The 13,963-nt window shown below is 40.2% G+C and overlaps 1 protein-coding gene across 2 annotated transcripts; it reads right to left on the reverse strand.

The window, feature by feature from the left end:
- Positions 1-3,120: 3,120 nt before the first annotated feature.
- LOC147631743 (putative UDP-arabinopyranose mutase 1) lies at positions 3,121-6,142 on the reverse strand. 2 transcript variants are annotated; one of them, XM_086808289.1, is made up of 5 exons: positions 5,864-6,142; positions 5,137-5,484; positions 4,397-4,647; positions 3,790-3,958; positions 3,121-3,633 (listed from the first exon to the last, which is right to left on the reverse strand). In XM_086808289.1, the coding sequence occupies exons 2-5, from the start codon at positions 5,431-5,433 to the stop codon at positions 3,328-3,330; spliced, it is 1,023 nt and encodes a 340-aa protein (XP_086664415.1). In that variant the 5' UTR covers positions 5,434-5,484; positions 5,864-6,142; the 3' UTR covers positions 3,121-3,327. The 2 variants fall into 2 exon arrangements, with proteins under 2 accessions (XP_086664415.1, XP_086664416.1); XM_086808290.1 differs by having other exon boundaries at positions 5,137-5,502; positions 5,864-5,962.
- Positions 6,143-13,963: the final 7,821 nt, after the last annotated feature.

Genomic DNA, 13,963 nt, shown 5'->3' on the forward strand with positions numbered 1-13,963 from the left:
CACACATAATGATACTTGGGATTTGTTTGAGTTACCAAATGGCAAGGATGTTATTGACTACAAACGGGTTTACAAGTTCAAATGTAAGTCGGATTGTTCTGTGGAAAGACATAAAGCAAGCCAAGTTATATGCACAAATGCATGGACTTGATTATAATGAGACATTTAGTCCAGTGGCTAAGATGGCTATTGTGAGTTCTGTGATTTCATTAGCTATGTCTAAAGATTGGGAGTTACACCAAATGGATGTGAAGGATGCATTCTTGAATGGGGAGTTACAAGAAGAGGTGTTTATAGAGTAGCCATTGGAACATCACATCCAAAGTTTCCCACACATGTATGTAGATTGAAGAAGGTATTATATGGTTTAAAGCAATCAACATAAGCTTGGAGTGAGAAGATTAGCAGGTATCTCATAAACATTAGATTTTGTATTGGTGGAAATTCAGATTCTTCACTATATGTGAAGAAGATAAAGAATGGTTTTGTGGAGATTGTGATTTATGTGGATGACTTGATAGTTACAGATGATTGTGCGAATGATATTACTGAAGTAGGTAGCCAGTTTGATAAGAAAGAATTGGGAAAGTTAAGATTCTTCCTTGGCATTGAGGTGGTGAGGACATCACATGGCATATGGTTGGTGCAACGGCAATATGCCTTGGATATGTTGGCAAACTATGGCATACTAGATGCAAGCCTATGGCGAAACCATTGGATAAAAAGATAAAGATAAGGACTAATTTTGGTGAAGAGTTAAAAGAAGTTATCATGTCTAGGAATATGTTTAGCAACTTGATTTACTCAACTATCATTAGACCAAATTTATGTAATATGGTGTAACTAGTTAGCCAATTTATGTAGTCCTTGGAATCCACATTTGGATGGTGTGAGGAGGACCATGAAATATATAAAGACCACTACCCATTATGGTCTATTTTATGAGAATGGTAAGGATGTGATGGTGTATGGTTACAAGGATGTAGATTGGGCAGGAAGTTCTTATGACAAAAGATCCACAGTGGGTATGCATTTAGCTAGGGAAGTAGTTATCATGACATGAGGTCTACTAGTGGGTATGCATTTAGCTTGTGATGTTATAAGCTAGAGTAGCAAGAAACAACCCACAATTGCATTATCTAGAACAATGGAGGCAAAGTAAAGAGGAGTTACTATTGGTTGCATGTGAAGTGATTTGGCTTGGGTAAGTCCCAAAACTCACATAATTTTATCAAATCCTACAATAAAAGGCTAAAAATATATATAATATTACTAGATATGAATCTAAGTTTTCCAAAAAAAACTAGCTACATTTTAAGGGGTCTCAAAAAAATGGCACCTGAATAAGTGGAAAATTTCCTAAATTGGTGTTCATGAGTAATAAAACACCTCTTATACTTATGAAAGAGTCTTGAACACTCAAGAACTCCCATTTTTCAATTGGGAAAGACCTTAGGTTATCATTTTCCACAAAACCAAAATAGCCTTGGATTGTTACAGAGTGCAAACCAGCATGCTTACATGATTGGAAGGCACGTTGGGGATGGCCCAAACTTGGAAACTTTGGTTTAGAGGGCGGCCACTCAAAGTACACCCATACCACTATAGGTTGTATGGATGGTGCATGAAGCAATAGAAGGAACACCAATGTTGTAAGAACTAGGGACTCTTCATGGAGACAAGGAACATGTCTAGAGGAAAAGGAGTAAGCCTTTGAACAACAATGTGGTCAACAATGTGCATAGACCAAGATATGTGATGGATTAGAGATTATAAGGAGAGAGGACGACCACCAAAGATCACGTTTGAGAACGAAGCTATGGGTAGAGGCACCCAAGGCTGAGAGCTCCAAAGCCTCAAATGATGTGGTTCTGCCCTGATGATGTCACCCACACATAGCACATGGATCCTAATATCATGTACAAGCTTGAATTTTGAAAGGTGTGGAAGATTGATTTAGAACCAAACATCACACCAAGTTTGGAGATAAGCAGCAAAACATTGGTTTCAGCCTTCAAAGAGTGGATCCAGCCCATGGAATTTCAAGGACAATAAATGAGGCTACTTGTGGAGCATGGAACATGTTAGCCACGAGTAATGAAGGAGCTCAATGCATGTCTCAATTTCCAAAAGAGAGCTAGGTAGAAAACCATACATGGCTTGCAAGCACATATATTTCATTTTAATCCATGTATGGGGATTGCATAAAAATCAAGATATGCTTCTTTCTAGTACAGATGTTTCTTCGCCCCTTCACCACCCTAGGATCATCACATAGTAAAGCAAGGCATGTTGCACTTTTTCACATGTCCTTGTAAAGGTTCCTTTTGGTGCAAAACGATCCTTTTGAATTTACTTTGTAAAATGCAATATCCATGGTCGGTGTCTTACCAAATGCTTGGATTGAATTTACGCTTTTACTTGAATGCTTTTATGTCAAATGATTTTGTGAGGTTAAACCTCAAATGTCACCATGTCATTGATATTAGAAGGGGTCATGGTTGCTTAGGGGAGGGATGGGTGGAGTTCAGACATGGCAGAGGCATACAAGGGTCTTCACCTCTTGAAAAAGCTGACAAAGATTATGGACTCGGGCAAAAAGCTCACAAAAAGATTTCCCCCCTACTGGTTGTTTGTGTAAAAATATCCTTGACAAGACGCTTAAACAAAAACAAAAGTTCACCATATAAAATGAAGTTAGGATTTACTTCAACAGGAGCCATATTAATCCCATTCCCCCAAAATGAGACCAAGCAAAGCGTCCACGTTTAGTAGACACTGAGTAAAGTGTCTATGTTTACTAGGCACTAGAATGACACTACCCTATTAGAATCTCTCACAACCACCCGATCGTCAGAATTCGGAAACATCCATCCACCTTAATTTTGAGGACTTAGCTGCATGCATAGACCATTCTTTGCATACCCTTTACATACAAACAGGTATACAGCACTTCTGAGCTATACATCACCTTCAAAATGCACAAAAAGTATGCCCAGTGATGGCCAACCAAACATCCACAGTATCAACCAGCAGCACACGCTAAGCCAACGCATTGATGCAAGGGCACTAAGGTCCAGTCAAGGATGGATATGCATGACAAACAGAATAGAGAGGATCAAATCATGATAAATCACACTGGAATTGATCGAGAAAAACTCAATAACATGTTTACTATTCTAGCAAGATGCCGGATAACGTCCAACCTAATCATCTTGGGAACTCAATTAATCTTAATATCTGCTTCTAATGCCTTCTCTAACAACTCTTTGGATCTATTCGAGCTTTGTGTATGATTCTAAAACCCGTACATACGACCCATCTGCCTCATTTTGCAGAGTTCGCTTCCCCCCATGCTTCAATCCATGTGACCATGGCATCTCCCAACTTCCCAAAATATGGGTCCACAAGATTCAGCTTTTCCTTGACCTGCTTTGAAAGCTCAACATAGCATTGCTCCACTGTTGTACAATCTTTTGGTAGCTTCACTGCCTGAAAGAAGGGGATAATTTCTTCCTGCCAAAAAATCCCCTTGTACTCCTTCTTGAGGTTCACAAAAGGGTTGCTGGCTTTGCTGTGCCAAATGTAAGGTAGTCCAGTCTTTACACCATAGCCCAAATGGTCACAAATCACCTTAACATCAAGAGCACATATCACTTTCGGACACAAAGGAATGTGACAAGTCCAACAAGCATAGATGTGATGGTCAAAACACCAGAGTTTTCGCATCCAATCTAACCTTTTCAAACCGTGGTAGTGCTTCAAATCATGTTAGTGTAAAACACATACCTTGCAGCACCAACCCGCCCACATATCGTCATAGCGGCCAATAGGCTGACCATCCCCCATAAGCCCGAAATACATGGCTGGGCCTATGAGTTCTCTATTAAAGGCCAAGTTCATCCCACACATTGGAAACAAGGTACCTTTTGGAATTGTCAGCACAGCATCAGCATACCTACAAAGCATAAGGTGAGTTGTTATTAGGCCAAAATGAAATGCTGGGGATCTCTCTCTCTCTCTCTCTCTCTCTCTCTCTCTCTCACACACACACACACACACACACACACACACACACACACATACATACATACATACATACATACATACATACATACGTATGTAGTACCTGCATAAGTAGATGTATGTGCATACAAATATACATGCATGCATGCATCCATCCATCCATTACATACATGCATACATACATACATACACAAATAGCGAGGAAGGCTAGTTAGCTCTAACAATTTTTATCAGCCTCCCGTACCCCATAGCAGTACTTGAAAAGATTCATATTGACCACAAATACAACAAATTACCTCGTGTTGGATAGACACATACCCCATAGCAGTGCTTGCAAAGATTCAAATTGACCACAAATACAACAAATTACCTCGTGTTGCGCTCAGCTGGCTTCACCAACTGTGTGGGGGCATCATAGTCGGGAATGTTCATCCAAAGACCATGGGATATGGCCGTAGGTGCTCCTTCCCTAAGGCTAAAGGGGTAGCCACGTACAAAATCTGCACCCTCTCGGTAGGGATCATAGAGTGTGTTGAAAAAATGGGGAGTAGATGGTGTTAGCAAGTTTCTGATGTGCTGCTCCAAAGCATTGATGTCCTTGCCAGAGGGATCCTTGGCTACCTGAAATAAACAACAGAATATATGTTAGGAGGAGATCCTCATAAGCCTTAATGTAGAGTTCGACAGTAAAAACATGATGGAGAGAAACCCTTTAGGACATAGACACCATGAGAGTGGCATCATTTATGGAAACATGATAGTGGTAACAGTTACATCATGTATGCTTATTCTATTAATGGAGAACATGATAGTGCTAACAGTTGCATCACGTATGGTGATGCTCAATCATAAAAAACATGATAGTGGAAACAGTTGCACCACGTATGGTGAACCTACATCATGGAAAACATGATAGGGGTCACAGTTACATCATGCATGGTGATTCCACATCATGGACAATAACACTTGCATCAGGCATGCTGAATCTACATCATGGAAAACATGAGAATCACCCTAAAACTTATGGAAAGCATGATAATGGACGGTAGTTCTACATTATGACAGTATGATGATTCTACATCATGAGAAAGAACAAGTGAATTTGCTTACAAAGCAGTCATCATCTATGGTGTAGATGTATTTCTTCTTGGACATCATGTAGCCGAAGCATCGGCAGGCACTGTCCTTGTAGGAGATGCAAGAAGCCTTGGGGCCAAGGATTCGGTTGATGTCGTTGCGGTTGTAGAGATCATAATCAAAGCCTTCAGGGACCTTGATGACCTTGCTAGGATCACCATCTTGCACAATGATGAGATGGTATGGTTGGAAGAAAGGCCTCCACATTTCCAAGAAATCCAAGTTGCGGATGGTTGGGATCACTATGTCAAGCTCATCCTTGAGAGCCATGATAAAAGGCCCCAACAACACCTTGCAGAATCAAAATTGTGGCCTGAGAGTCTGCAAAACCGGGCAAATCTGAGAAAACAACAGACAGAAAGCAAATCTAAGAGAACCCAACAGACCCAAAAAGCAAATCTGAGAGTGCCTAATAGATGCCCACCAACAGACCCAAAATGCAAATCTGAGAGAACCTAATAGAGCCGAAAAGCAAATCTGAGAGAGCCCAACAGAGCAGAGAGCAAATATGAGGAAGACCCACAAGCTTAAGTAGCTTGGCAAGGATTGAAAAAGTGCAGGAGATTTAAGCAACAAAAGCTGGAAGCCAAGAGGCGAAAGCTAGGAAGCTAAAGGAAGAAAATGTGGGCTAACAGAGAAATGTGCCGAGAGAGAGAGAGAGAGAGAGGGAGGGAGAGAGAGAGGGAGGGAGAGAGTTTACCTCAAGTTCAAAGGGGATATTTGCCTTGCACAAAGCAGAGTCACAGTTCAGAAGAGAGCGCAAGAAGGCTTCGCAAGGAGAAGACAGGGGGAGGGGTTTCTTTAAATCGTGCGTTTAATCATGTAATCCTTTGGAGTCTAAAAGAAGTTGTCAAAAGGAGGCTAGTACGCTGGCTTCCAATTTTCAAAGTCACGAGGGGTCCGGTGGAGGAAGAACTTTCGCCGATCGCAGGGTCGTGCACACTGTTTTCGCCTACCACCACCATTGTCTTCTTCACACACTTGAACAAGTCTTGCCACTTTGTATGTCTTGCCACTTTGTATGTAGTGTCTTTTATTGTATATTTACACACCCAATAAATACTAATCAAAACCATATCTACACACCCAATAAATACTAATCAAAACCATATCTACACAAACAAAAATTACACATGCCATTGTTAGACCCGTGATGATTGACCACACAAGAAGCTTTGATTGAATAAACAAGGTTGCAAATTTCCTTTGTAAAAATAGTATCATGCCTATTTTACTATGTATGATTTTCTTTGCAATCTTCCATTGGCTTTGAAAACACAAAGGCCAACAAGTTCACATCAGACCATGCTCCTCTAACCACTCCCACACACATGCTTGATCTTGCATCCATCGCGTACTCTTGGTGTCTCGCCAACTATACATCCCCAAATTAAAATCACGTCTAATCCTAAAAATAGATCCACCCAATCATATGCCTCGAAGAAAAAACAAAAGTCAAATAGATCCACCCAATCATATGCCTCAAAGAAAAAACAAAAGTAAAATTGTTCATCATCTCTCAACTTTTGTGTAACTCTTTTTCTAGGTGACCACTGACTACATGATAAGCAAGTAAATTTGAAAATGATATATTACAAACTACTACTAATTTTTGTGGCATGTTTTGTTCCAAACTATCTCATCGCTCATTGAGCTAGCCAGCCTATCTAATTATGAGCTAATTATTCTCTATTCTTTCTATTATCGTGCTGCATAGTCCACACTAAGCTCACCCAATTTAAGCTAACCGCTTTGATTACTCCATCTTAATCTTTGTAAGGTTTACCAAAATTGATTTGCTCATGCCTAATCAAGCTAATTTTTACCTTTAATATGCTGATTTTTTTTATCAAGAGACTAATTAGAGTTGATTACAACCCACATTGCAAATATTTACATGGAAAGTAAGAACCTTTACACAATACATGTATTATTTTTCTTTGGAAGTTGATGAATACTCGAGTACTAATAGGAATGCTTACAAAGAGTTGGGGCAACTAAATCGTTCTGACAATGATGACAATGATGATAATGATGCCACTAATGAGGCAATGGGGAGGGTGTATGCGTGAGTGCATGCGTGAGTGCATGCGTGTGTGTGTTTGTGTGTGTGTGTGTGTGTGTGTGTGTGTGTGTGTGTGTGTGTGTGTGTGTGTGTGTGTGTGTGTGTGTGTGAGAGAGAGAGAGAGAGAGAGAGAGTGTGTGTGTGTGTGGTTTTGGAGTTGAAAGCGATAAACATGACGAGTCTCATGGAAAAGAGATGTGAAGATGCTAATAAGAAGTTACTTGTTGTATTCACAATGGATCTTGCTTCATATTTACATTGATTTTTCTTGCTAGCACATTGGCAACAAACACAAGATGTTATTATTAAAAGAAATCTTATTTATCATCTTTTGCATTGATTTTTCATGCCTCCACATTGGCAATAACATAACTAGCATTGTTTACATTGATTTTTCTTGCGTGCACATTTGCAAATGCAAGATTTTATAAGTTAATGGATTTTCTCTCTTTTAGTGAGCCTAATTTGTTATTATTAGACTTTTTCCTTTCTTTATGATTTGCTTTTTGCTATTGTCCAGTGCCTCAACTACCTCGTTTGGACTCCATCTCCCTAGTTAGTGCATAAGGTAGGACCAAAAGCTGTAAGAAAACACAATAACAAAAGCATGATCTTACTTGCTAGAGACAGCTTTGATTATAGGTTCTCTCTCTTCCATTAGCTTCTTCCCCGCTCCACCTTTTGTGAGAGAGGACCCTCACTGCAAAGGACATTCTCCATCTTTTTCCATACATAGGTCTACCTTCACCCCCATAGCCATGGAGCATTGCCAATGGAGTGAGGACGTGGTGGTGGATGAGTTAATTCACCCACATCAGCACCCACATTGGGGAGTTGAATTGCAGCCCAAAGGTAAGACCCAGTGACACATGATTCAGCAAGGCTAAGGTAAGCACTTAGTTGTTGTCGGGCTGGAGAGGTGTGGATTCTCTAGGATATACTATGAAGTTGGCATGAAAGGTTAAGTGGTCAACATTGCCAAATATATTAATCACTTCATAGGTTAACTTGGTTTCACTAGCTTGACCTACCATAATGTGCTTTGCCATCAAGAACCTGCTCAAACAGGCACCTATCTTTTGTAAGACAATGCTAGAAAATAGAAAGCAGCACTACTATGAGCTTAATGTCAAATACGTGGCTCTAGAATAGCGCGTGAGATATGCTCAGATGGGATCGATGGTTTAAACTTGACCACTTGCTTAAGAATAGGCTCTAGTTCATAGCCTACACTTTCCTTTAAAAGCTCTTGGGCTTATTTCATTTGTTCCTTCTCTAACGCGGGGTTGGGATACTCTTTGAGTCAATGGGCTTCTTCTCTTTTGGAAGAAACGGTTTGAGTGAGAGACTGCACCTTCCTTAAAAGCTCTTGGGCTTGTTTCATTTTCTCCTTCTCCAACACACAGGGTTGGGATACTATTTAAGTCTTTTGAGAAGGTATGTGTTGTCGATAGGCTTCTTCTCTTTTGAAAGAACTGGTTAGAGTGCGAAATCATTCCATAAAGGATGCAACTTTTGAGCTCTTGTTCGAAGCACTTTCAATAGTCACAACGTCATTGTCCTTGTCAACTAATCTTGTGTTATGTTTCCATGTGCTCTTTAATGTTTTCATCTTTTGGACGTGGTTCCGGTCCATTATCTTAAGTGATGATGCATACAAGAATCTCTCCTTTTTGAACAAATTTCAATAGTCACAACACAATTTTCCTTGATTAATTGATCGTGTGTTATGCTTCGAATGTGTCAGGACAAGGGTAGGGCTAGGGGGAGTTGGGCAGTTTAGGGGATTCCGGACTAGTGTGGATGGCCAGGGCTATAGTTAGCCGACTAGGGTCTATATCCGGTGGTTGGTGGGTGGAGAGTTGCCCTATTCTCTTCTAGGAGGTTGCATGAGCTAGAGGCTCTTGGCCTCATACTAGTAGAGCAACAGTCGACGCACACATGCATGGAGAGAGAAACCTCTCTCTCTCTCTCTCTCTCTCTCCCCCCCTCTCTCTCTCATTCGCTTGGCAAGTCACAGTCAGCTGTGGTGGCAAAAACATCGCTAAGCGAGCAACAACAGTGCAACTCTGATGGCTGTCAACAGTAACGATGCACAGGCAGCCTAGTCATGTCTCTCTCTCTCTCCATTACTTGTCCGCACGGGAGTGTAGCACACGCAACAAAAGCCGCTAGCTTTTTCGAGGAGGCTTTCCCTCTTGCAGCTGCTAGCTTTTTTGAGGAGGCTTTCTCTCTTGCAGTTGCTAGTTTTTTCGAAGAGACTTTCTCTCTTGCATCAATAGAAAGGGTGTGCCAGACAACAACAAGCAGCGTGTGCACACGAGCCACATCACTTCAGAGTTAGTAGCAAAAGTTCAATTTTCATTTAGCCGATTTTGGCTAGGTACTAATCTTCATCTTGCACATGAATTTGATTTATTACCATGACCTTTGAAGTTTCCAAGAACCTCGAGGGTCAGTAGCATAGTGGTCATCCATCTTTGGATACCAATATGGCTGATCTAGATGCGGGTAATCACGAATTTGTGGATTTACACGCACACACTTTATTAGAATCATGCACACAACCTATTGAACAAAATTCACTTTTCCTTTCTCAAAGTTTACAGACCATGCAAGCGACTCTCTTAACAGTTGGTCGCAAATTCAGGGTTTTGGAATCAAGACACCGAAATGCTCAGGAATCAGGAAGTGGCAGCTATGCTCAAGAGCATGAAGCCTCTTGTGTTCCATGGGGAAGAGAAGGAGTGTAATAAAGATGCAGTGAACACTTTTTAACAAAAGTGGACGGACTTGGAACTTTTGAAGCATTGTCCTGATGTTGTTCGTGCTCTCGAAGGAAGGCAAGTCTTACGCTTGAGGGCAAGGCCTATGAGTGGTAGATGAGACTTGGCAAGAGCGATCGACCTACATCATGGGCTGCTTTTGAGGCACTTTTTCGAAAAGAATTCTTACTTGCGAATGAGAAGGATCGTAATTGGAATGCCTGGGACACCTGTAAGATGGAAGGTCTTACGTTGAACCAATATATTTCTAAGTATCATGAGATAATTCTCAAGCTTGAGGGTTTGGATGATTCTCAGAAAGTACGAGGTTTTCTGCGTGGTCTAGATAATGAATATAAAACTAAGGTTAAAACCCAATGCCCTAAAACTTTAGAAGAGGCCATAAAGAGTGAATAGATTTTTTATGATAATATTGAGAAGAAATGCACGACCAAGACACCTTGGGTTGGAGCATTCGACTTCCATAGTTCTAAGGGGAATAAAGAGAAGGGGGCCAAACAAGGTAGTGATGTGGTTAAGAAGGCTAAGGGGCCAAGGGGTCCCTTGTCTTCGCAAGATTATGAGCAAGATAAAAAGAAAAAATTATGTTTTATTTGCATGGCTGCTGATCACGATAAACAGAATTGTCCCAAGAACTGTGGCAAGGATGTCGATAAGGGCGGTAGTAAGGCAATGCACATGGTGCAAGTCTTGCCACACTTGAGGCTTCGCAAAAGTTTTCTAAAGTTCAAGTATGTCATACCGATGCCATGCATGAGTGTTGTGTAACCTCTATGATGTGGGTACCCTCTTTCGGGCCTTATGATTTGGTTCGGATGCATGGACACATCAACGGACAAAGAGTTTGTGTCATGAGTGATTGATGATGGGGCTACACATAACTTTTTGAATTATCACTTGGTTAAAATGCCACAAAGCCCTAGTGATCATAAATACATGGCATCTCTTTCTAATGAGCATGATAAGCATGTATGGGACACCGTGGTTAAGCAAGTACCACTCATTATTCAAGGACATGAAATGCACTTAGATTTTCAGGGTATGCATATTACTAGAGCTGATGTTATTTTGGAATGTGAATGGTTGTTTCATTTAGGACCATCTCTTTCTCATAGTTATCTAGATAATACTTTTGATTTTGAGGTCAATGGTAAACAAGTTCATTTTGCAAGGTGAGCGCAACGTGCCCCCATATCCATTCATTTGTTCTGTTGAAATGGACCGCCTTGTAATGCTCATGAAATAGAAAATCTCTTTTTGTGTTACATGTCTTTTTTAGTTTTGTCTCATGATAATGCTAGTGGTGGTGATTTTAATTCCAGTTTGAGTATTAAATCTCTCAATTCTATCAAATGTGAACAACATGTTAGTGCTATGCATAATAATGAACAAACTCAATTTTTTCCCAAGCTCACTCAACAAGTTTCTAATTCTTTGCAAAGTCTTTTGCTTGAATTTCGGGATGTGTTTCCAAGTGACTTGCTATTTGGTTTGCCCCTTGAGCTCACTGTCCAGTATGCCATTGAAGTGCTCAAGTATGCTAACACCCCACCCACATTTGATCTATTACTTTAGTGCATATGCTTGAAAATTAAGAAAATCATAATGCTTGAAGTTTTAGTGCACTTATAAGCATAGCCATGTGCTGGTTCAAGTTTTAGTTGTTCAATTACTATACCTTCATTTGATCCTTTTTCTAGTTCTTCAACTCGATCAATATCTGCTTCTTGTGCTTCTTGAGTGGGTTCCTCAACCTCTACTTCATCTCATATTTCCATAGATTCAAATATTTACTGTATGAATGAATTTGGATTACAAATAATCACCTATGATCTCTCATTACTGCCTTGAAGACGACTTGCTTACATATGCTCTCGTAGCACAAATGTGTCCCTTTGGTCTGCCCATATCTTTGTGGAGTCTACTTGAATAAATATGCTCTTATCTCTATGCAGGGTTGCTTGTGGTCTTTGAGTCACCACCTTGAACCACTTCACATAAAAAATGAACATAGAAATCTTTTTGAACCTAACCTTGATAATGTCTTGTATCATTCCACAGTGTAATCAAGCATGCCAATTACACTATTCAGGTCACTTGCACTTGAATGACTTTCTTGCATGAAATTGGCCTTGACACTACAATCAAATGTTGTTCTGTTCTTATCTATTTGCTCCACTTGAAAGTGACGACTGTGTGACCAAAGTGCACCAAATTTGCGATACTACAATCAAAACAAGATTATGTCATTATATGAAAAATGAAAACTTATACAAGACTATATTTTAGATTTCTTGTGTACACATAAAAACCTCATTTACATGGTAATCAAAACCATATGCAAGCTCCTCCTCCTCATCGCTTATAACCTCACCATTGTGTTTTGCTTGTCACCGCATGGTTTGCTGAAGCCACGTACTAGAAGGAAATTCTAGAAGCTAAGCGAGTAAATTTGGATATGGCGGATGCTCGGGTTGTTTGACTCTTTCTAAAATTAAAATGATCTCGGTCTCTTTCGCTCTTTGTTAGGTTATACCTCTCGATCCATTTCTCTATAGTATGCAAGTTCAGGATGCAAAATTTATTAATCTTCTCTCGCGCAATACCATATCCATTGTTTTTTGAAGGCCTTTTCCTTGAGGCTTTTCCCCAAGACAATCATCATCTTCTTGTGTCCATAGTCTGACATATTAAGAAACTTTGTTATGTATACAAGAGATTCTTGAACAAGCCATCCCATTGCCGTATTGCCCTCCAGGCGAGCTCTTTGACAAACAAAACCTTTCAGTGTCTTCATAAATCTCTCAAGGAAAAACATCCATCGGCCATGGAAAACACTTGCTATAGCAACCTCGTTAACCACATGAACCAGTAGGTGCAATTGAATGGTCAAAAAACTTTTTGGAAAGAACTTAGGCTACAGTTGTAATAACTGCTTCGATGGAGTTTAGACGAGCTACTTCTAATGTATTTCTTCTAATCTCCTTCTTTGATATCAATCGTACCACTGCACCAATCTTGTATATTGTCGCTCTTATGTCCTTGGTGAGGCAATCCTTAATGACTATTGGTAGCACAAACTACAAGATTTTGTGTCAGCATGAGACTTTAAGCCACCACTCTTCATCCTTTTTGATTTCTCCCTTTAAGCAATACATTCAAACAATGGGAGTACAAAACTCATTGATGCAATTATTTACATGGAGTTACTCTTCTTTGGTTAGGATCCAAGGTGCTCTAGGGAGAATCATCTTCCCATTAAGTCTACTCCATGCCCATAAGTGTTGTATGTGATCCACCTCTTGTGTAAATCATCCCTCCTTTTTGTGCCTTGCTCTCTTTAGCACTTGTGATGGTTTTCCAAAACATATTGGCTATGTTCTTGAATATATGCATAGGGTCAAGAAGATGATTGACTAGAAGATCACTCTAGTATGGGAGTAGATGGAAGATGGACAGCCGCTTCATTCAAGGGGGTGAATAACTTGGATCCACTTTCCATGCCCTCCTCCAATCACTTGGCTTTAGCACACGAGGAGGCCTCCCTAGAAATCTCTCTTGTAACTCATGGTTTTCAGGGAGATAATTTTTTGTGGCCCTCGTAGACAAACTTCCTCAAAGATGTTTGAGTACTAGGCCTCTAATCCATGCCCACATATAGGGTATACATTATAACCAGATATTGAAAGGCCTGCCAAACATTCTAATAATTGTGATGAGATATGCAAATAATGTGAGATGTACAATACAGAAATCATGCATTATATTTTATCAAGAAATCATAGAATAATTAACTTACCAGAGCACTCTCCATAGCTTGGCCAATCATGCATGGTCCACATAAGTAGTCCTTGATACCATCCCATAACATGCGTAGCTCGTTAACTAATGGAGCCAAGTAGGCGTCCATGTTCTTCACCTTGTGCTTCCCTGGAACTATCAACAAAAC

Source organism: Cibotium barometz, chromosome 14 (assembly GCF_041138505.1).
Source record: "Cibotium barometz isolate CiBa-2024 chromosome 14, ASM4113850v1, whole genome shotgun sequence".
NCBI lineage: Eukaryota > Viridiplantae > Streptophyta > Polypodiopsida > Cyatheales > Cibotiaceae > Cibotium > Cibotium barometz.

Coding starts and splice junctions, on each gene's coding strand:
- LOC147631743 (XM_086808289.1), bottom strand. CDS start 5,433: ATGGCTCTCAAGGATGAGCTTGACATAGTGATCCCAACCATCCGCAAC. Junction 3,959..4,396: donor CCAGCTGAGCGCAACACGAG/GTAATTTGTTGT, acceptor TATGCTTTGTAG/GTATGCTGATGCTGTGCTGA. Junction 3,634..3,789: donor GGGCGGGTTGGTGCTGCAAG/GTATGTGTTTTA, acceptor CTTGATGTTAAG/GTGATTTGTGACCATTTGGG.